Here is a 23,428-nt window from a genome sequence, read left to right as displayed (position 1 = left end):
TAAGCCAGCCAGACTGTCTTACAGGCCCTGCGGAATTGAGCGAGATCCCGCAGGGCCCTTACCTCTTCTGGCAGCTGGTTCCACCAGGAAGGGGCCATTACGGAGAAGGCCCTATCCCTAGTAGCTTTCAAACGGGCTTCCTTTGGCCCGGGGATAACAAGGAGGTTTTGAGTTCCCGATCTCAGTACTCTCTGGGGAACATGTGGGGAGAGACGGTCCCTCAGGTAGGCAGGTCCTAGGCCATATAGGGCTTTAAAGGTAATGACCAGCACCTTGTACCAAACTTGATAAAGTATTGGCAGCCAGTGCAGAGCCCGAAGCCCCGGCCGAATGTGCTCCCGTCTTGGGAGCCCCAATAACCGGGCGGCGGCATTCTGCACCAACTGCAATTTCCGGGTTCAGCACAGGGGCAGCCCCATGTAGAAGGCATTGCAGTAGTCCAACCTCGAGATGACTTTTATTTGAATAAGTAAATGAAATAGTGATATAATATGTTGTAGAATAATAAAAAATTGTTTTTACACAAATACTTCCTACAGCTAACGCAAGAAAATGTGAATTTCTCTCATAATATTCTTGAGCAAAGGAGACAGAAACATACTTGACTTCAAATTTGGCTTTTACTTCAAATTTTAAAAGGAAACTGTATCATTACGATGTTTTGTCACTGGAGAACAAATTTAGTATCTGCGAACCAAAACCGCTGAAGACCAGCTAGGAGTAACAGTTAAGAATGTCAGATTATAGGACTGGTGAAAACCAAGTTCAAATCCTCCCTCAGCCATCATTCCCCCTCAGCCTTCCCTACCATACAAGGAGATGGCTGTGGGAACAACAAAATGTAGGCAAGGAGAAATATGGACACTGCTCTTAGGGGAATTAAAAGTGATAGAAATTGTCCTCAGACAGGAATAATTATTTTTTTTTGGGGGGGGGGGGATATATTGACTTTGAATTGAATAGAATATATATATTGAATTGGTTATTAGCCGCCCTGAGTCCGCTTGCGGAGAGGGAAGGATAGAAATCTAAATAAATAAAGGTTTATAGCGTAAAGAAAACAATCATAAAAAACACATGAAAGACCACAGTTTGAAACCCTCAATTAGGATTGCCAATGAATAAAACCAAAATTAGTCAAACACAATCTTAAAATGAAACTGTCTTCATGGGGTTGCCACCAAAAAGGCCTTCTTATTCTGCACTCGCCATACATGGAAATGCAGACTTTAGTTTCCTTATCAAGCACAAAAGTGAAAGCCAACCTTTATCCCTGAAGGGGTGGCTTCAAAGAATTTCAGACAACAGTTCTCCCTACATATGTGAATCCACTGAATTACTCTTCTGACAATTTACCATCATAGAAATAACTGTGAAACGAATTCCATTGACGGGATTTGGACTTGCAGGTATTGAGGGTCACTTGAAACAATCCTCCTATCAAACAAGTTTCACACCCACAACAGGAACGACTCTGCTCACCACTCATCAGCAGCTTGTCTTCAAAGGTGGCCCTGAAAGCCCCCTCAGGCGTCCGCAGCGCCTTCTTGATCTGTCCACGGATTCCGCTCACGGTCCGGATGGCCGCACCTTCGAACTTGGCCACTTCCAGCACGGAGTTAAACATCCCCTGCATGCCGCGAAAGAACAATGAAGCGTTTTGTGTAAAGACCGCTCGTGGATTGTGCGGCATTTTCTGGACACTTCATTTTTTAAAAAATTATATAAACACACTAACTAAATCTATGCAAAGTGGGGGACTAGGCATGCCAAGTGGGATATTTCTTTTAATAGTAGAATCTGATGTAAATTATAAATTGATTTTGAGAATCTCAGATCCCAAAGTGGCTTTTCCACGATGCATGTAGAGCTAAATTCTCAAATCCTACCTCCAGACTGGACTACTGTAATTCACTGTACACAGGGCTACTCGAGACTGACCCAGAAATTCCTACTGGTCCAGAACAAAGCAGTGTAGGTTCCTATAGAAAACCCCCCACTAAGAGCATATATTCAATCAGTGCTCTGCCAGCTGCACTGGCTCCAAACTGAATACCAGTATTGACCTGAGTTTGATCCCAGCGGAAGCTGGGTTCAGATAGCTGGCTCGAGGTTGACTTAACCTTCCATTCTTCTGAGGTCAGTAAAATGAATACCCAAGTTGCTGGGGAGGAAAGTGTAAATGACTGGGGAAGGCAATGGCAAACCACCCCGTAAAAAGTCTGCCGTGAAAATGTCGTGAAGCGACGTCACTTGAGTAGGAAACAACTGGTGCTTGCACAGGGGACTACCTTTACTTCTTTATTGACCTTTAAAGTCCTAATCGATGTGGGACCTCCGTACCTGCAGGACCGCCTCTCCTGGTATGTCCCCCAAAGAGCGCTACGCTCAGCTAATTCCAACTTGCTCGTGATCCCTGGCCCGAAAGCCATCTGGCTATCCTCGACCAGATCCCAGGCCTCTTCAGCCCTGGCAGCAACCTGGTGGAACTCTCTGTCAAACGAGACCAGGGCCCTGCGAGATTTGAAACAGTTCTGCGGGGCCTGTAACAGAGGTGTTTCACCAGGCAAAGGGCTGAGGATAAGTAACAGGTTGTCATCACCGTCTGTGTTCCCGATCCTGCCTATTACTGGGGCATCTTTCTGAGAAACTGGGTGCGGAAAGTTTGTAAATTAATTGGTGAATTGAATTTTAACTGTTAATTGTATTCAAAATGTAACCCACCCTGAGCCCTGCAGTGCAGAAGAGGGCAGGCTAATCGTCTAACACACACACACACACAATTGAATTGGTGAATTGAATTTTAACTGTTAATTGTATTCAAAATGTTGTAACCCACCCTGAGCCCTGCAGTGCAGAAGAGGGCAGGCTAATCATCTAAAACACACACACACACACACGTATGAAACACTATATAGACTTTGCCTACCTTTGAAGCCTTTGGCCAAAGTGGTACACTGTCAGCATTTAATCTGCACTCACGTACATCTCGTATGTCTGCAGATATTCTTTTCCAGCACTTACCTTGATAAATGCTGTATTCTTGTAAATTTTGAACGGGAAGCCAGTCAGTTTCAATTTCTTCACAACTTTTATTGACTTATCTAAGTCAAGCACAACTCCAGTAGCGGCGATCCGAAAATCAGGCTGAAAGAAAACGACACGGCCAACTTATAGATCCACTGAGGCCAGACACAGAAAATTCATCATTAAATAATTGTTAAGATGTAAGACTTGAAAGCAAACAGCCCAATTCTTAGTTTGTTACAGGAACAGGAAAGGGGGCACAAGATTCAGGACCCTACATGCAGAAGCGGAGTTACTGTTCCATGGGCAGAAAACCACCTTCTCTCACTGAAAGCCACCTACGTGGCTGGGCAGGACAATGCAGTAGCAGATTCGCTCAGCCACCAGGCCATAAGCTGCTAGGCCAAGTCACAGTATGGCACCACTACTGAATTCACTGCTCTCTAAATCAGTGGTGTACCCAACTGCACAAGCCACGGAGAGCCACCTACAAAATTACCCTCAACCAAAAAAGCCTCATTTACTTCCATCCTTGGCCTGAGGTGAGGCCAGCTTACCTGTTAATCTGGCAACAGCCGTTCCAAGGTGGGAATGACCTGACAAACACAAGCCCCCACCAGGCAAGAATCTTATTCATTCTCCTGAAACATGGGGCAAGGGGCCACATTGGGAAACAGTGCTGAGAAGAGCCACGGCAGGTGGGGGGGGATGCCAGAGAGCCACAGGGGGTATCAAAGACACTGAGGATCTCTGCTCTAAGACCTCTATGAATGCCACAGAACCTGAGAAGGATTTCCCAGACTGCACTAAGCTTCAGAGCATGTGGGAGAGGAGAGTCTCTGGTTTCTTCCACCTGCCCTGAAGATCAGAGAAGTATCCTGAGAAATCCTCCTTTCCCTCTACCAGCTGGAAGACAGGAATCGCAATTTGTCATACTGGGCTCTGGCACCGGCCCAAGTGCTTTCCGCTTACGCCAGAACACAGCAGCCTGAAATGAGAAGCCCTTCTGTGGAGAAGAAGGGCTGCATCTGGAGCCAAGCAAGGCACTTGCTCGAGGACATTTCCCAGAATGCACATGTGGAACATATTAATTGTGCAACTGCTTAAATACAACTTTATTCCTTTAAAGCAGGGGTGGCTAACGGTAGCTCTCCAGATGTTTTTTAACTACAACTCCCAGCAGCCCCAGCCAGCATGGCTGATGGGAGTTGTAGGCAAAAAACATCTGGAGAGCTACCATTGGCCACCCCTGCATTAAAGGACAAGATCTGAATCCAGCAGCTGATGGAGACTAATGAGATTCCCAAGTCTGCCGTATCTCACATCAGACACAAGGCTGCCGTATCTCACAAAGCGAGCTTTGACTCTCCAAAGCTTATACCTTGGAAGTCCTGCGGGTCTTTATGGTGAACATGTGAAGCTGCCTTATACAGAACTGGGCCATCAAAACCCATCCTGACTACTGAGAGCAGGCAGCGGCTCTTGAGGGCCTCAGGCTGAGGTCTTTTGCATCGCCTGGTCCCTTTTACCGAAGATGCCGGGGACTGCAACTGTAACCTTCTGCATCCTATGCAGATGGCTCCACCTCTGAGCCACAGCTCCTGCCCAAGCTATCGGACCCAAATCATGCTGTTCTACTGCTGACCAAATGCGGCTCCCCACCAGAAACTATTCCATTAAAAAACCAGTGTATTTCATGCACACTTCACGAACAAAATCCATCATTATCTTGCTAGCTGCAAGCCATCATGGGAAACGCTAGCTGTAAGCTAACAGCAGCTGCAAGAGGGGACTGGATCAACATATGGAGCAGAGGTCCATCCGTGGCTATTAGCCACAGCGTATTGTTGGAACTCTCTGTTTGGGGCAAGTGATGATCTGTATTCTTGGTGCTTTGGGTGGAGTGGCACTACAGTGGGAGGGCTTCCAGTGTTTTGGCCCCACTGATGGACCTCCTGATGACACTTCCTTTTTTTGGCCACTGTGTGACACAGAGTGTTGGACTGGATGGGCCATTGGCCTAATCCAACATGGCTTCTCTTATGTTCTTATGTGACACACAGTGTTGGACTGGATGGGCCACTGGCCTGACCCAACATGGCTTCTCTTATGTTCTTATGTGACACAGAGTGTTGGACTGGATAGACCATTGGCCTGATCCAACATGGCTTCTCTTATGTTCTTATGTGACACAGAGTGTTGGACTGGATAGACCACTGGCCTGATCCAACATGGCTTCTCTTATGTTCTTATGTCACACAGAGTGTTGGACTGGATGGGCCATTGGCCTGATCCAACATGGCTTCTCTTATGTTCTTACGATAACACTTACTGTTGTTCCACTGACTGACTGGATTGCCAGACATCCCGTCCCTTGTGGAGTGATAGGCCCTGAAAGACAAGATTAGCCAAAATTTTCAGTTATGGGCATTAACAGCACACCTCTTCCCTGCAAAAAGCAACATGAAATCTCAAGAGACAGGACACTGGATTAGAAGAACTATTGGTCTGATCCAGCAGTGCTCTTGTGTTCTTATCAGTAGTAGGAGGAGATTATAATGGATTTATATCCCACCCTATATGAACATATGGAGCTGCCTTATACTGAATCAGACCCTTTGTCCATCAGAGTCAGTATTGTCTTCTCAGACCGGCAGCGGCTCTCCAGGGTCTCAAGCTGAGGTTTTTCATGCCTATTTGCCTGGACCCTTTTTTGGAGATACCAGGGATTGAACCTGGGACCTTCTGCTTCCCAAGCAGATGCTCTACCATTGAGCCACCGTCCATCTGAATTTCAGAGCAGTCACAATCTCCTTTATCTTCTTACTCCAAAACAGACACCCTGTGAGGTAAGTGGGGCTGAGAGACCTTTCACAGCAGCTGCCCTTTCAAGGACAACTCCGAGAGCTATGGCTGACCCAAGGCCATTCCAGCAGCTGCAAGTGGAGGAGTGAGGAATCAAAGCTGGTTCTCCTAGATAAAAGCCCTTACACTTAGCCACTACACCAAACTGGCTCTCAGTGACTACGATGTTTAAAATGACATCTGGAGCATCTCCCTTCTAGAACAAGGCTTAAATTTAGCATACGTCTAGCTACTAAGAAAGCTCACCATCACCTAGGCGAGTCTTGCTGATCCAAAGTAGACGAATGATCCTGCATGGAGCAGGGGGCTGAACTAGATGGCCTTTTTGGCCCCTTCCAACTCTTATGATTCTATGAATGCAGTGATGCCCAGTATCAGGCTATTAAACAGAAAGCTTTTGGTTGGATGGCCGCTAAACTCTACCAGCTTTTCCTTGCTCCAGTACACAAGAAACTTACTACAGAATGAAGCCAGAGCCTTCGATTTACAGTAAAAGCTTTGTTACCCAGCAATTTTGGCTAATCCAGAATGCTCAAGTTAACCAGCATAGCCCAGAAGGCAAGCTCTTCCCCATCTCAGGCTCAAGAGGAGCGGTGGCTCAGTGATAGAGCCTCTGCTTTGCACGCAGAAGGTCCCAGGTTCAATCCCTGGCATTTCCACTTTAAAAGAATCAGGTAATAGGAGATGCGAAAGCCCTCTGCCGGAGAGCCCGGAGCATCGCTGCCAGCCTGAGTAGACAGTACTGGCCTTGATGGACCAAGGGTCTGATTCAGTATAAGGCAGCTTCATGTGTGGTCCTGTGACTCAGTCACCATACCTCGAGGCCTCCGGGGGTGCATGCGCCTCATTCTCATGTGCCTGGGCAGCTTGACACCTCCAGCCATTGATGGGCTTTGGATCGGTGTTCCCTCTAAGCTGAGTTAGCGTGGGCTAGCCCACAGGTTTTTTAGCCTTTGGCTTACATTTTTTGTCAACTGCGGGGTAACATGGTAGAGGTTTACAAGATTATGCATGGGAAGGAGAAGGCAGAGAAAGAAGTCCTTTTCTCCCTTTCTTCCAATACAAGAACTCGTGGGCATTCAATGAAATCGCTGAGCAGTCGGGTTAGACAGATAAAAGGAAATACTTCTTCCCCCAACCATCATTGGCCTGATCCAACATGGGTTCTCTTATGTTCTTATGTGACACAGAGTGTTGGACTGGATGGGCCATTGGCCTGATCCAACATGGCTTCTCTTATGTTCTTATGTGACACAGAGTGTTGGACTGGATGGGCTATTGGTCTGATCCAACATGGCTTCTCTTATGTTCTTATGTTACACAGAGTGTTGGACTGGATGGGCGATTGGCCTGATCCAACATGGCTTCTCTTATATTCTTATGTGACACAGAGTGTTGGACTGGAGTGGTCACTGGCCCGATCCAACATGGCTTCTCTTATATTCTTATATGACACAGAGTGTTGGACTAGATGGGCCATTGGCCTGATCCAACATGGCTTCTCTTATGTTCTTATGTGACACAGAGTGTTGGACTGGATGGGCCACTGGCCTAATCTAACATGGCTTCTCTTATGTTCTTATGTCTTAGCCCAGAAGGAGGGCCCCAGAGTAAACTCACTGATGCAGGAGCTCACAACTTGAATGCCAGCAGCTCACAAAGTAGATGCCATAGTGGGCGCCTCAGAAGGGTGTACTGCTTCGGATTACCACCTTGCCTTGACCTTTCGGGAACCAGTTTGACAGAGGATGGCCAGGTTGGCTGGCCCGCTTCTCTGCTTGCCGTCATGGCTTGGGGAAGGGAAGGGTCGTGCCAGGTGCAAGGGCTGTCCCCATGGACAACGGAAGCCCAGCAGGGACCCTGGGGTTTAGGCGCTGGGGCAGGTGGCAGGGCAACAAGCCCAGGCATTCAGCACATCTAATTAAACAGCAACTCCCATTCAATGCTGCCTCTAAGCTGTGGAGTCTTGTGAGCTGCTGGCATTAAAGCTGTGAGCTCCTGCATCGATTCGCTTGCTCTGGGGCCATTTTCCCTGAGCTAAGACAAAAACGTGGGAGCTGGAGGCTAAAAAACTGGGAGCTCGCTCACACTCAGCTTAGAGGGAACACTGCTCCCATTCCCCACAAATACCAGATAACAAAGCTTTTACTGCACTGAGATTGTCGCCAGACAGCTGTTTGTATGCTAGGGTGTAGCAGGTGACAAGTCAAGGAAGAATTGTCCCCCAAGTGTCAGCTTGTGTTCAATTGCATCCTATTGATCCTAACCACATTGCCTATACTGTTTATTTGCTTAGAACTAACCCTAGGGCCCTTTGATAGAATGCTAGGTATGCCAACCAGGGGGAGGGAAGAGCAGGGCGCCAGAGGCCATAAACGGCGGGAAGACCAGAGGGAGGCGCCGCCGCTTCCCAGCCGCCGCAAGGACATCGGCCGAAAGGGGGAGGGTGGATGGCCCAGAGAAGGAGATAGCCAGCGTGTGAATCAAACACCTTCGAGAGGGAAAGTAACTTTGTTTTGAGAATGATTTAAAGGCCCCTGTCTTTGATGTGCCCCCATAAATGCTAGTGCCTGTTCCATGTATGTTATCACTCTCAAAGACCTTCTGCAGCAGTAACATTGTATATTCAATAAAAGAAACTTATTTCAAAAGAAAGAGTTCTATTATTTTGAAGAGTCAATGAACCCTGCGCTGACACCAAGTCAGATAGCCTATGCTTGCCTTTACATGGCACCTGTGTGCTCTCTAAGCTGAGTCAGTGTGAGCTAGCTCACAGATTTTTAGCCTCCAGCTTGCACATTTTTGTCTTAGCTCAGGAAAAATGGCCCCAGAGCACAACAACTGATGCAGGAGCTCACAACTTTAATGCCAGCAGCTCACAACTTTCATACTGGTAGCTCACAAAGCAGAATTTTTGCTCCCAAGACTCTGCAGCTTAGAGGGAACATTGGATGGCACTGGGGGGGATATTTCAGTGGCTGTGAGTCTGCCCGTCCCCGCGTTCCAAACACTGGCCGACCACTGACTTCAACTGATTCCACACCCCCGTTTGCAACACTTCTGATACACCCCGGTGATACAATCCGGAGAGAACAAAACTATAACGCAAACTCATTTGTCATAGGCTTAGACGTGCATGCCTTCAGCCTAAGAACAGACAATTTTCAAAACCGTCCCAACTGGTGTTCCCTCTAAGCTGAATTAGTGTGAGCTAGCTTAGTTTTCTAGCCGCCGGCTCACACATTTTTGTCCTAGCTCGGAAAAAAACAGCCCCAGAACAATGTAATTGATGCAGTCGCTCACCACTTTAATGCCAATAGCTCACAAAGGAGAATTTTTGCTCACAAGACTCCACAGCAAAGAGGGAGCGTTTGTCCCAACATTCTACGAACAAACCTCTCTGCGTTTCACACAGTTCTACACTGTTACGTGGAGTCACCAGCTCTTTCTCAATATCTGTTGTAATAAATCGAGCTCCCCTTCCCCCAGAGGCTCCTGGTCCTTCCCTTCAAGCCAGCAAGCTGAGGGTCTGGGTGCCAGTTTGTTCTTCCTTACCCCAAAAAGAGGCTCCACAATGCATGTGCTGTGGCGTGTACTTGAGCAGCCTGTGGCGGCCATTGTGGTCCTCGATGTAATACATGGGAATGGTCTGAAACCTCCTCCAGCCCAGCGAGAGAATCAAAGGATCGCGAGTCTTCAGGATTTTCTTATACCAGCGATGCTTCTTCAGGCGCATCTAAGCCAAAAGCAAGGAATGGTTTTATTTAAAGCAGCGGTGGCCAAACTGTGGTTTGGGAGACACGTGCGGCTCTTTCACACAAATTGTGTGGCTCTCAAAGGCATTTAAAAGGCTCTTTAAATCGCTTCTCCAAGCCAAGCCAAGCCAGCAGCTTAGAGAATGCATTTCGAGTTAAAGTTGCTTTCTTTCCGTTGGTCTCCTCCCTCCCCCACCTATCGTCTTTCCTTCATGTTCTGCGACCCTCAGACAGCCTACATTCATATCTTGCAGCCATCTGACATTTATTCTGTGTAAAAGGTAAAAGGTCGTCCCCTGCGCAAGCACCAGTCGCTTCCGATGCTGAGGTGATGAACTTATGTTCTTATCATGTGGAATTCTCTGCCACAGCAGATGGTGGCGGCTACAAGCATAGCCAGCTTTAACAGGGGATTGGATAAAAATATGGAGCAGAGGTCCATCAGTGGCTTGCCACAGTGTGTGTGTGTGCTTGTACACACACACACATATATATTGGCCACTGTGTGACACAGAATGTTGGACTGGATGGGCCATTGGCCTGATCCAACATGGCTTCTCTTATGTGACACAGAGTGTTGGACTGGATGGGCCATTGGCCTGATCCAACTTGGCTTCTCTTATGTTCTTATGTGACACAGAGTGTTGGACTGGATGGGCCATTGACCTGATCCAACATGGCTTCTCTTATGTTCTTATGTGACACAGAGTGTTGGACTGGAGGGGCCATTGGCCTGATCCAACATGGCTTCTCTTATGTGACACAGAGCGTTGGACTGGAGGGGCCATTGGCCTGATCCAACATGGCTTCTCTTATGTTCTTATGTGATACAGAGTGTTGGACTGGATGGGCCATTGGCCTGATCCAACATGGCTTCTCTTATGTTCTTATGATGTCGCATCATGACATTTTCATGGCAGATTTTTTTACCACACTACTTTGGGACTTGAATCTACATGTTTTGGACATTTGGACTGGTTTCTATATACTTCTTAGTAAATTGGTCATTAGCTTGCATTTTTTGTTGTATTATCCATTATAGTGACCTCTCTCGGATTGTATTCTATTGGAAGGATGGAAGGCTGAGTCAACCTTGAGCCAGGTACTTGAACGCAGCTTCCACCAGTTCAAAGGACCAGGCAGCAAACGATGCAAAAGACCTCTGTCTGAGACCCTGGAGAGCTGCTGCCAGTCTGAGTAGATAGTACTGACCCCGAGAGACCAAGGTCCATTCCAGTATATGGCAACCATGTGACATGGCCACACCAGAAGATGTGGCACCAGAAAGGGGCACCCAAGAACCTAATTCCCGAACAAAGACCACACCAAGCCGGGACTACATACCTGCACATACCCCACGTTTCCTTCCGTGTTTCCCAAGCCTCCCAAGATGACCGGATAGTGGGGATCAAAATTCAGCACCAGCTCACAGGGGACGTTGTCAATTTCGACGCGGATATACATCCCAGGCCGGAAGCCCTCGTACTGAACCCTGGTCTCGTCGTCTTGGTCTTCAAATTCAGCCCGGTTAAGCTGTATAGCAGAAGGAGGAAGGGAAAGGGAGCAACAGTGAAGATGAGGCTGACAGAACCACAGTCTTCTGACTTGCACGATCTATAGCAGGGGTGTCGAACTCATTTGTTATGAGGGCCAGATCTAGCATGAGACCTTGTTAGGCCGGGGTGTGTGTGTATCTATTTAAGATTAGGTAGCAGAGATATAAATATTATAATGAACACAAACACAAATATGTATATCTATCTATCTATATATATTTTAAAACATGCCTAAAACATTAGCACTCATTGGTTTTAAAGATGCTTTCTTTGTATTTCTCCCATAGGATCCAGGGAACTGGGCAAAGGAAGCTCTGGCTCTTTCCTTCCTTCCTCAGGGGACTGGAGGGGGGAGCCTCAGCCAATAGAAGGAAGAGAGGTTTGGCTCAGTAGCTCTGCTGCGCAATTGAGAGAGCCTGGCAAAGCAAGCCATTCCTCCCCTCTTCCTCCCCAAGGGAGGAGCCTCAGCCAATGGAGAAAATAGAGGTTTTGCTCTGTAGCTCCTGCACAATTGAACAAGCCTTGCAAAGCAAGATATAGGGAGAAGGAAGCAGATGACAGCCAGTTGCTCGGGGGCCTGATAGGAGCCCCCTGTGGGCCTGATTCAGCCCCCAAACTGCTTGTTTCACACCCCTGATCTATAGCCTTTCACAGCCTGCTGAACAACCACCCTCTTCAAGACCAATGCTAAACTAAGTTTTCTCTTGTACTGAGCCTGGTCTACCTTCTTGTAACTTGAGCCCCTCCGTTCTTCATGACCTCTCCTAAAAGTGTTAGTGAGTGGCGTCCCTCTCCAGTTTGGGGTAGTGGTTAAGTGTGAGGACTCTTATCTGGGAGAACCAGGGTTGATTCCCCACTCCCCCACTCGCACCTGCTGATGTGACCTAGAGTCAGCCACAAGTTCTCTCAAGGCTGTTCTGCTCAAGAGCAGTTCTGGGAAAGCTCTCTCAGCCCCACCTACGCCCCGGGGTGTCTGTTGTGGGGAGGGGAAGGGAAAGGATTTGTAAGCCACTCTGAGACTCCTTTGGCTAGCGAAGGGTGGGGTATAAATCCAAACTCCTCTTCTTTTATTTATAGCACTCTTTCAAATACCTACTTGTGAATCCTCCTCCTCTTTCCATACATGCTTTAAGAACATAAGCAGAGCCCAGCTCAATCAGGCCCATCTCTTTCACACGTATTGTGTGGCTCTCGAAGCCCCCAACACCCCATCGGCCAAATACTTGGATTCAGAGACGGACTAGTCACCAAGTCATCATCCTTTAGACCCCATGACATCCTCTTCTCTTCTCACTTTTTTGCCTTACAGGATCCTGCACATCTGCGGCCTTAATCTTCTTCTTCTTCTTCACCTCGCCATAACCCTCATTCACAGGTAACCCAGTCCTGTGGCCAAATGAGAGGGAAAGCCTTGCCTTTATGACATCAGCAGCCACCTTGGTGACGTCAGTCTTTGCTTCCCCACCCCCATCTCCTTGCTCCTGTCTCCAGCTGTGCTGGTTGCTAGGCATGCAAATCAGTTCCTGATTGTGGATAGGGATTGGTGGAGCAAGCCACTGACGTCACAGTATTCCTGCTTGATGTCACAAAGGCATTGCTTTCCCCTCCCTAAAGTATTGGAAACACAGACTACAACGTTCCTAGAGTTGGTCCCTTTATTTCATTGGTCTTCCGACAGCCTTCATTTGGCCTCTTTGGGGGCCCCAAACTTACATCTCAAAATGTGACCCTCACAGCACTGATGGTTCTTTTGTTCTCATATAATTTCAAAATGGCTGAAGCCATGTGGCCTTTCCAATTTAGGAATATAAGAAGAGCCTTGCTGGATCAGACCAGTGGTCCATCTAGTCCAGCATCCTATCTCACATAGTGGCCAGCCAGCTCCTCTGGAGGGCCAACAACAGGGCACAGAGACTGAGGCTTTCATAAGAACATCAGAAGAGCCCTGCTGGATCAGATCAGTGTGGGTCCATCTAGTCCAGCATCCCGTCTCACACTGTGGCCAGCCAGTTCCTCTTGAGGGCCAACAACAGGGCAGAGAGGCTGAGGCCTTCCCCTGAGGTTGCCTCCTGGCACTGGGATTCAGAAGCTGACTGCCTTTGAATGTGGAGGTTCCCCTCAGTCACCATGGCTAGCAGCCACCGATGGACCTCTCCTCCCTGTTATCTGTCTCATCCCCTTTTAGAAGAGGATTCCCTCTTTTCCGAGTGAGAAACACAGGCCTGACAAATCATCACACGGTCTCAATCTATGTCAGGGGTGGCCAAACTGTGGCTCGAGAGCCACATGTGGCTCTTTCACACATGTCGTGCGGCTCTCAAAGGCCCCACTGTCCCATCAGCTGACTTGGAGAAGGCGTTTCTTTTAAAATCACTACTCCAGGCCAGTTAGCTTGGAGAATACATTTAAAGTCACTTTCTTTCCACCTCTCTCTCCCTCCTCTGATCTGTTTGCCAGCCTTCCTTCCTTCCTGTCTTGCGGCTCTCAAACCACTGACATTCATGTCCTGTGGCTCTCAAGCATCTGATGTTTACTCTATGTGGCTCTTACATTAAGCAAGTTTGGCCACCTCTGATCTATGTCATACTTAATGACAATATTTAGCGCTAATATTTCCTTAAATGTCCAAAAGCGTTTCCTGCACGCCGCTTTATAACCATTGCAAGAATTACTGTCCCGTATTTGAAAGAGAGGATGGAGAAGGAGGTGAAGTCTCAGTCTGCTTGACGTCACCTGGCTAGTTTAATGCAGAAGTTAGATTCACACCAGGGACTTAGCTGGGCTGCCCAATGCATTGTGGTCTTTGCCTGGTCTTACTAAAAATATATCTATATCAGCTGGCTTCTGCTTTTGGATTTTTTGTTTTGGCTCCTTGTGTCAAGCATGGCAGAAATCCACTGGCAATTGATTGTTTTAGGGTCCTCCATAAAGCTGGCCTGTGAAATGTCATGGAGGACCAAGGTCTGTTAACTCTGTTATTCTTTCCCCCTCCCCCTTCTTATTTTATTATTTGCAAAGTAGAAGTAGAGAGAAACAAAACTAACTTGAGAAAGAGTAATCAGTACCTTCCCATGCATTCCTCTTAGGGAGTGTGACACATCTGGGGAAAGCAAGGACAGAGTGCTGATAACGCCATGAGAATGTAGACATTTATGATAGTTTATGTGTGAGAGCACATCCCTCGCCCCCACCTTTTGGAATCCTTTTGAAGTATGCCTTAAAAGTATTGTAACAACGTATCCTTAGCATTACTCTCAAGAATCTGTTACACTGAAAGTATCAGTCTATCAATAAATGTAGTTTTGCATCAAACTTGACTCGTCATTGAAACCGCATGCTTGACACCTTGTAGTTTTCGCTTACTGATTTGCAGCTCTCGCAACACAACACCCACTTCTCTGTCCATCGGGACTTCCGTACCTGGGCCTGTCTCAGCATCTCCCCTTTCAGATCGTCAAAGTAGGTGGCGTCCCCCTCGTCATACTCTGCATCAAACATCTCCTTCAGTTTCCGCTTCTTATCCATCCTTTGCTGCTGCTGCCGCTCCTCGTCTTCCTCGCCTCCTTTCCCCTCGCCCGCCTCTTTCACCTCTTCGCCTCCTGCCTAAAACGAAAAGAGAAAGAGAGAACACATTGGTCTCATCCAAGACAGTTTTCAAAATGCTCACAGCAGACAAGGGGACGGAGCCAACTGGGCAAGAGTTGCCATTCCAGTAGAGACACAAAAAAGGATGGTTTGCACAAAGGCACTGTGATACGTAACGCTACGTGGTGCCCAGGTGAGACCGATCTTGGCGGATCTCAGAAGCTAAGCAGGGTCGGCCCTGGTTAGTACTTGGATGAGAGACTGCCAAGGAAGTCCACGGTGGCTACACGGAGCCGAGAAATAGCAAACCACCCCAAATGTCTCTTGCATTGAAAACACTATGGAGCTACTCGACAGCACTTTCCACCCCCAATGCTACATCGCATCCACTACAAACAGTTCAGGGGGGCAGTTGCTTAAAAGGAAACACATAAGAATATAAGAGAAGCCCTGTCGGATCAGGCCAATGGCCCATCCAGTCCAACACTCTGTGTCACATAACAACATAAGAGAAGCCCTGTTGGACCAGGCCAATGGCCCATCCAGTCAGACACTCTGTGTCACATAAGAACATAACAGAAACCATGTTGGACCAGGCCAATGGCCCATCCAGTCCAACACTCTGTGTCACATAAGAACATAAGAGAAGCCATGTTGGACCAGGCCAATGGCCCATCCAGTCCGACACTCTGTGTCACATAAGAAAAGCCATGTTGGATCAGGCCAATGGCCCATCCAGTCCAACACTCTGTATCACATAAGAACATAAGAGAAGCCATGTTGTACCAGGTCAATGGCCCATCCAGTCCAACACTCTGTATCACACAGTGGCCAAAAATTTATACACACACACACACTGTGGCTAATAGCCACTGATGGGCCTCTGCTCCATATTTTTATCTAACCCCCTCTTGAAGCTGGCTATGCTTGTAGCCGCCACCACCTCCTGTGGCAGTGAATTCCACATGTTAATCACCCTTTGGGTGAAGAAGTACCTCCTTTTATCCGTTCTAACAAGACTGCTCAGCAATTTCATTGAATGCCCACAAGTTCTTGTATCATGAGAAAGGGAGAAAAGTACTTCTTTCTCTACTTTCTCCATCCCATGCATAATCTTGTAAACCTCTATCATGTCACCCCGCAGTCGACGTTTCTCCAAGCTAAAGAGCCCCAAGCGTTTTAACCTTTCTTCATAGGGAAAGTGTTCCAAACCTGTAATCATTCTAGTTGCCCTTTTCTGCACTTTTTCCAATACTATAATATCTTTTTTTGAGGTGCAGTGACCAGAATTGCACACGGTATTCCAAATGAGACCGCACAAATAAAGCCATATCTTGGACACCACAGAACAGGTTTACCATGCAGAAGAGAATTCACTGCCACAGGAGGTGGTGGCGGCCACAAGCATAGCCACCTTCAAGAGGGGTTTAGATAAAAATATGGAGCAGAGGTCCATCAGTGGCTATTAGCCACAGTATGTGTGTGTGTGTGTATAAAATTTTTGCCACTGTGTGCCACAGAGTGTTGGACTGGATGGGCCATTGGCCTGATCTAACATGGCTTTTCTTATGTGACACAGAGTGTCTGACTGGATGGGCCATTGGCCTGATCCAACATGGCTTTTCTTATGTGACACAGAGTGTTGGACTGGATGGGCCACTGGCCTGATCCAACATGGCTTCTCTTATGTTCTTATGTGACACAGAGTGTTGGACTGGATGGGCCATTGGCCTGGTCCAACATGGTTTCTGTTATGTTCTTATGTGACACAGAGTGTTGGACTGGATGGGCCACTGGCCTGATCCAACATGGCTTCTCTTATGTTCTTATGTGACACAGAGTGTTGGACTGGATGGGCCACTGGCCTGATCCAACATGGCTTCTCTTATGTTCTTATGAGACACAGAGTGTTGGACTGGATGGGCCATTGGCCTGATCCAACATGGCTTCTCTTATGTCCTTATGTGACACAGAGTGTTGGACTGGATGGGCCATTGGCCTGATCTAACATGGCTTCTCTTATGTTCTTATGTGACACAGAGTGTTGGACTGGATGGGCCATTGGCCTGATCCAACATGGTTTCTGTTATGTTCTTATGTGACACAGAGTGTTGGACTGGATGGGCCATTGGCCTGATCCAACATGGCTTCTCTTATGTCCTTATGTGACACAGAGTGTTGGACTGGATGGGCCATTGGCCTGATCTAACATGGCTTCTCTTATGTTCTTATGTGACACAGAGTGTTGGACTGGATGGGCCATTGGCCTGATCCAACATGGCTTCTCTTATGTCCTTATGTGACACAGAGTGTTGGACTGGATGGGCCATTGGCCTGATCCAACATGGCTTCTCTTATGTTCTTAAGAGAAGAAAATGTCTGCTTTGTTGTTCTCAGTTTGCTACCTGCACTAGTGAAACAGGACGAGGTGGCAGAGTTCGGACCTGGATCAATGGACTTTACCACTTCGGACTGTTAAAAGGGGAATCGCATTTTTAATCCTAATCTATGGATGGTTGCATTGTTTTAAACTGCAACTAGACTCGAGCAGAAGAAACAAACGGTCCTCAGGCATTCTTACTCAGGACGTTCAGACATTACAAATTTTATAATGTCCTTGAAGTTTCAAATGTCTCATTGATTGCAGCTTGACTAGAAGAAGAAGAACTGCAGATTTAGACCCCGCCCTTCAGGCGCTGGTGGCATAGTGGTTAGCATAGCTGCCTTCCAAGCAGTTGTCCGGGTTCGATTCCCCCATGCCGCCCTGCACGGTGACGTCATTTAGTGATGTCATTGTGCCGCACACGTGCGTAGCGCGAGTGAGAAAAAAATTCCAAAGGGGAGTTTGGGGGGGTCGTGGTGTGGGGGTCTGCCAGGAGCGGCAGAACCCCTACCACTGGGCCTGATGTCTCTCTGTGGCTCCAAGAAGAATATTTGTATTACTATGAGGGATCGAGCTGACAAAGGCGTACAAAACTGTCTTTAAGTTCTAGAAGGACAAGTTTTCTTTCTCGCCAGTTCATTTTCTGTGGATTCTCTTATCTGCTCACCAGCGCTCCGCATCACTCTATAAGGCACAGACTTTACCTAAGGAAGTGACTGGAGCTTAGATACGCATATGAACATTGGGAGCAAGAAAGACTGATCTTGGTTTAGCTCCCTTTGGACAAACTTGGGCTGTAGAATTTTTAAAGAGACTTGAGTCGACATGGAATCCCAGAATAGTAGCTATTGTAAATTCCCCTTCTCTCTGAATCAAAGACTCAGAGTGACTTACAATCTCCTGTATCTTCTCCCCCCACAACAGACACCCTGTGAGGTAGGTGGGGCTGAGAGGGCCCTCACAGCAGCTACCCTTTCAAGGACACCTCTGCCAGAGCTATGGCTGACCCAAGGCCATTCCAGCAGGTGCAAGTGGAGAAGTAGGGAATCAAACCCGGTTCTCCCAGACAAGAGTCTGCACACTTAACCGCTACACCAAACTGGCTCTCCAGATGCTAGCAAGCTTTCATATGCTAGCAAGCAAGTATCTTACAGAAACCTTGGTGGTTCTCCCAAGTGCCATATCACTACAAAGCACTCCAGGGGTTATTTTGGCCTACTGATGTTACCCAAAGTAAGGAAACCGGAAGTGATGGGTTGTGCGCCTCTCAGAGCCATTGGACAGTTCAAGAATGATACTGAGTCCCCCATTCCAGCGAAAACACTGAAAACCGGCAGCATTCAACAGACCAGGGACACTTTTGAATAAAGCTTTTCATGCTCACAGACGATGAGGAAAAAAAATAGGTGATAGCTCGATCAACACCTGACCACACTTTTCTCCCTCTCTGGAGAATCTGGAGTTATCCATGGATGTGGAAGGGTGAGAGATTCAGGGCAGAGAAAGAAAGTGTTTCTTCACACCAGAGCGTAGTTAACTTGTGGAACTCGCTGCCACAGGATGCAGTGATGGCTGCCAATTTGGAAGGCTTTACAAGGGGAGTGGGCAAATGCATGATGGACAGCGCTTATCTAAGCTTTTTTTAAATATGCTCCATTTGTGAAACATCTAATTTACCCCAAAAAAACCCCAAACCCTCTTCTCAAACCTCTTCTCCTTGATCATCCGGCCTGCCTTTGTGTACGGTTCCTGTTTCCAGGTCTTCAAAATCACCATAGAGCTCTTCTATAAAAAGCAGAATATTGTGTGACTATTTTTTTTATAGTGCAATAACGTTTATTATTAATTTTAAAGCTCAGATACAAACATTAAATAATACCTAGAACGAATTAAATGTTACGTTGCCATACTTTAAATTCTAGGTGGTGCAGAGTGTTAAAGCTGCAGTACTGCAGTCCTAAGCTCTGCTCACGACCTGAGTTTGATCCCCAGCAGAAGCAGGGTTTTCAGGAAGCCAGCTCGAGGTTGACTCAGCCTTTCATCCTTCCGAGGTTGGTAAAATGAGTCCCCAACTTGCTGGGGGGAAGTGTAGATGACTGGAGAGGGCAATGGCAAACCACCCCGTAAAAAAGTCTGCCGTGAAAACGTTGTGAAAGCAACGTCACCCCAGAGTCAGAAATGACTGGTGCTTGCACAGGGGACCTTTCCTTTTTTCCTAATTAGTAATTTTACAGTTTAGTAATTTTTCACTTATAAAGCCCAAAAGTTACAGTCATTCAGTTAAAAATAAATCATAGATCTATACTGAACATATGAAGCTGCCTTATACTGAATCAGACCGTGGGTCCATCAAAGTCAGTATTGTCTACTCAGACTGGCAGCAGCTCTCCAGGGTCTCAAGCGGAGGTTTTTCACACTTATTTGCCTGGACCCTTTTTTGGAGATGCCAGGGATTGAACCTGGAACCTTCTGCTTACCAAGCAGATGCTCTACCACTGAGCCATCGTCCCTCCCCAATACTGAGGATTCTCTGGTAATATATTATTGACGGTGTAACTTTAAAAAAAAATCTCTGCAATCAACCAACAGGCTTTCTTGTGCCATCACCCGTCAGCTTACCAAAGCTTCCAGCTGCACACAAATGGCAAGATATTCGCTTCCACTGCGGGCTTCTCTCAAATTACTTCACTTGGAGTACTTTCAGAAGATCTGAAACCTACTGGTCCACCACAGAAGACAACCAGTACTACTAGGGGGCTGACTTGGAGCCATTAAAGGGGAGGGACCGTGGCTCAACGGTAGAGCCTCCGCTCGGCATGCAGAAGGTCCCAGTTCAATCCCCAGCATTTCCCTCATAAAGGATCAGGCACTGGAAGGAGTGTCAAGCTCATTTGTTATGAGGGCCGGATCTGACATAAACGAGACCTTGTCGGGCCGGGCCATGTGTCTCATAAAATGTAATGCTAGGTAGCAGAGATATTAACTTTATAAAGGACACAAACACAAGGATTTTTTTAAAAAAAAATTAAAACATGCTTAAAAGATTAGCGCTCTTGCAATTTTTTTTTTTTAAATTAACAGTCTCTGATAACTGGCACCTCTTGCTCTAGATTATTGCACCAAAATCTGGAGATGACGTCTGTGCTGTAGCCATTCTGAGTATGCTGTTCAGGTCTTGTTCAGCTGAGTATCTGTAAGCTGAAAACCTACTTTTGACTTTATTGACATTCCTGACAGAATCTCAAGGTCAGTGCTTTGAGGCTAAGACCCAGAGGGAAACATGAAATGGCTGGGCACTGCAAGCCTTTGTACATAAGCTGCTTCATGTGTTGGTCAGCCAATGGAGAAAATAGAGGCTTTGCTCCGTAGCTTGACTGAGTAAGCCTGGCAAAGCAAGCCATGACGCAGTAGGAAGCGAGAGAGGGAGAAGGAAGCAGACGACAGTGAGTTGCTCGTGGGCCTGATAGGAGCCCTCTGGAGGCCTGATTTGGCCGACGGGCTGCATGTTTGACACCCCAGAATTAGATAATTTGAAAGATCCTTGGCCTGAGCCCCTGGGACCCCCTGCTGGAGTGTGACTATGATGGTCCAAGATCTGGCTCAGTAGGAGGCAGCTTCATGAGTCAGATCCAGACTCTTTGTTCTGCTCAGGCAAGACATTTTTCTCCTCCAGAGGAAAAGAAGGTTCCTGCCTCCCCCACCCCACCCCAGAGCAGCCCACAGACCTCCCCAAAACATTACACCATGGGGAAGTCTCCTCAGGAACAATATGAGGGGCAAACTGGGGGGGGGGGGCTGCAGCGGGAAGAGAAAATGGGTAGAAAGGACTTCACTCTTTCTGTTAGTGGAAAATTTAGCCTGGATCCAACCCTACAGGACCAACGAGCTTTTGTGGAGTTAAGGGGATGATCTTCTTGGAAGGTCCAGCGCCACTGGGGAACGTGGTCAAAACAATCTCTCCGCCTGACCTACCCCCCTTAACAAGGTTTGTTGGTGAGAAAATTAAATCGAAAGGGAAACAATGAGAAAAGCTGTCCTGAGTAAAGGATATGTGTTCATCTTTTCTCCATTTCTGCCACCAGCGGCTACTAAACGAGCCTATCCCACCACCCCAATGTGATATAGTGGTTAAGACTGGCAAAGTCTAGTCTGGACCACTGGGTTTGACTCCTAACTCCTCTCTCATGAAGTCTGCTGGGTGACCTTGAGCCCGGCACAGTTCTGTCCGAACTCTCTCAGCCCCAGCTTCCTCCCAAGGTGCCTGCTGTGGTGAGAGGAAGGGAAAAGTAATCGTAAGTCACTTTGAGTTTCCTTAAAGCATTGAAAAGCGGGGTATAAAAACCTACTCTTCTTAAAATTGCTTTCCCTTAACCCAAGGAAAGTTCTCCCATGAGTCCTTCCAATAGCGAAGCTTGCTCCGGAGCACTCACTTACACAATTCAGACGGAAGAATTATCAAAGAAAAGTGTACGCCTTACCGTCGTCTTTCAATAGTTTGGCCGCGTCTTTATCGGCTTCCCAGTTTCCAGTCACAAAGCAGTCCCGGATGCTGTCCATAACCTGCCAAAACAAGAGAGCCGGGTCAATGCGCCTGCTTGCTCATAGAACCATAGAGTTGGAAGGGACCTCCAGGGTCATCTAGTCCAACCCCCTGCACAATGCAGGAAACTCACAAACACCTCCCCCTAAATTCACAGGATCTTCAGTGCTGTCAGATGGCCATCTAGCCTCTGTTGAAAAACCTCCAAGGAGAGCCCACCACCTCCTGAGTTGGAAGGGACCACCGGGGTCATCTAGTCCAACCCCCTGCACAATGCAGGAAACTCGCAAATACCTCCCCCTAAATTCACAGGATCTTCATTGCTGTCCAATGGCCTCAATGCAGCTATGAAACTGCACTACCTCTGACCCTCGTTAGCTGCAACCATTTTAGTACAGAGCTCACAAACTAAATGTTTGAATTACAGCCAGTCACTTGTTCTTCCATGAATTTGGAACAGTCTCTTCTTGCCCCTTCTAAAGCACCAGTTAAGCAAAGATGATTTTTGGCTACCAGGTTTTTCAGATCCAGTTCAGAGTAGTGGTTAAGTGCTTGGACACTTATCTAGGAGAACCGGGTTTGATTCCCCACTCCTCCACATGCACCTGCTAGAGTGACCTTGGGTCAGTCCTAACTCTGTCGGAGGCTGTTCTGGAAAGAGAAGTTTCTGTCAGAGCTCTCTCAGCCCCACCTACCTCACAGACAGTGTTCCCCCTAAGATGAGTTGAAGTGAGCTAGCTCATTTTTAGCCTCTGGCTCACACATTTTTGTCTTAGCTCAGGAAAAACTGGCCCCAGAGCAAACTAATTTATACAGTTGCTCACAACTTTAATGCCAATAGCTCACAAAGTGTAATTTTTGTTCACAAGACTCCACAGCTTAGAGGGAAAACTGCTCACAGGGTTCCTGTTGTGGGGAGGGGAAGGAGATTGTAAGCCACTCTGAGAAACACGAAAGCTTACGTTCTGAATAAAACTAAGCTGGTCTTAAAGGTGCCACTTGACTCCTATTTTGTTCTACTACTTCAGACCAATATGGCTGCCCACTTGGATGTATCTACTTTGGATAGTGAAGGGAAGAGTATAAGAACATAAGAGAGAAGCCATGTTGGATCAGGCCAATGGCCCATCCCGTTCAACACTGTGTCACACAGTGGCCAAAAAACCAGGTGTCATCAGCAGGTCCATCGGTGGGGCCAGGACACTAGAAGCCTCCCACTGTTGCCCCCTCAAGCACCAAGAATTCAGAGCATCACTGCCCCAGACAGAGAGTTCCATCTATACCCTGTGGCTAACAGCCACTGATGGACCTCTGCTCCAGATGTTGATCCAGGCCCCTCTTGGAGCTACGCTTGCAGCCGCCTCCTCCTGTGGCAGTGAATTCAAGAGGGAAGTGGATCAACATATGAAGGAACACCCACTTTGCCTGTCCCATTGCGATGACCCTCCTGGCTTCTGGAACACAGAGGGTGGGGTCCTGTTGCCACGGTGAGGCCATCAACAAGGGAGGAAGAACAGTTGTGAGGAGTGCCAGGGGAAGGCAGGGCAGTACGGGAGCTTCTCCCTCCCCATGTCCTGTCAGAAGACCTCCCCCAAGGCCCAAGCCTGTGCGACAAGGAGCTGGTTCAAGGTGGAGAAACCCTCCATTCTGAGGGGAATTAATTGCCAAGGTGAGCAGGCATAAATGGGGGCACTTTCCATGTTAAAACAATTTTATT

The 23,428-nt window shown here is 47.5% G+C and overlaps 1 protein-coding gene across 1 annotated transcript in view; it reads right to left on the bottom strand.

Annotated features, from left to right (window-relative positions):
• Nucleotides 1-23,428, bottom strand: part of BMS1 (BMS1 ribosome biogenesis factor) — a 64,052-nt gene that overhangs the window by 7,330 nt on the left and 33,294 nt on the right. The window contains exons 13-20 of the mRNA XM_060241028.1: nucleotides 21,650-21,731; nucleotides 18,880-18,956; nucleotides 14,624-14,806; nucleotides 10,992-11,180; nucleotides 9,448-9,628; nucleotides 5,360-5,418; nucleotides 3,025-3,147; nucleotides 1,483-1,630 (exon numbers count right to left, since the gene is read on the bottom strand). Of these exons, the coding sequence (XP_060097011.1) occupies nucleotides 1,483-1,630; nucleotides 3,025-3,147; nucleotides 5,360-5,418; nucleotides 9,448-9,628; nucleotides 10,992-11,180; nucleotides 14,624-14,806; nucleotides 18,880-18,956; nucleotides 21,650-21,731 (1,042 nt within the window). The remainder of the gene's footprint in view (nucleotides 1-1,482; nucleotides 1,631-3,024; nucleotides 3,148-5,359; nucleotides 5,419-9,447; nucleotides 9,629-10,991; nucleotides 11,181-14,623; nucleotides 14,807-18,879; nucleotides 18,957-21,649; nucleotides 21,732-23,428) is intronic.

The sequence above is a fragment of the Heteronotia binoei genome, chromosome 6, assembly GCF_032191835.1.
Source record: "Heteronotia binoei isolate CCM8104 ecotype False Entrance Well chromosome 6, APGP_CSIRO_Hbin_v1, whole genome shotgun sequence".
NCBI classification, from domain to species: domain Eukaryota; kingdom Metazoa; phylum Chordata; class Lepidosauria; order Squamata; family Gekkonidae; genus Heteronotia; species Heteronotia binoei.
This window is presented reverse-complemented; position numbering and strand designations above follow the sequence as displayed.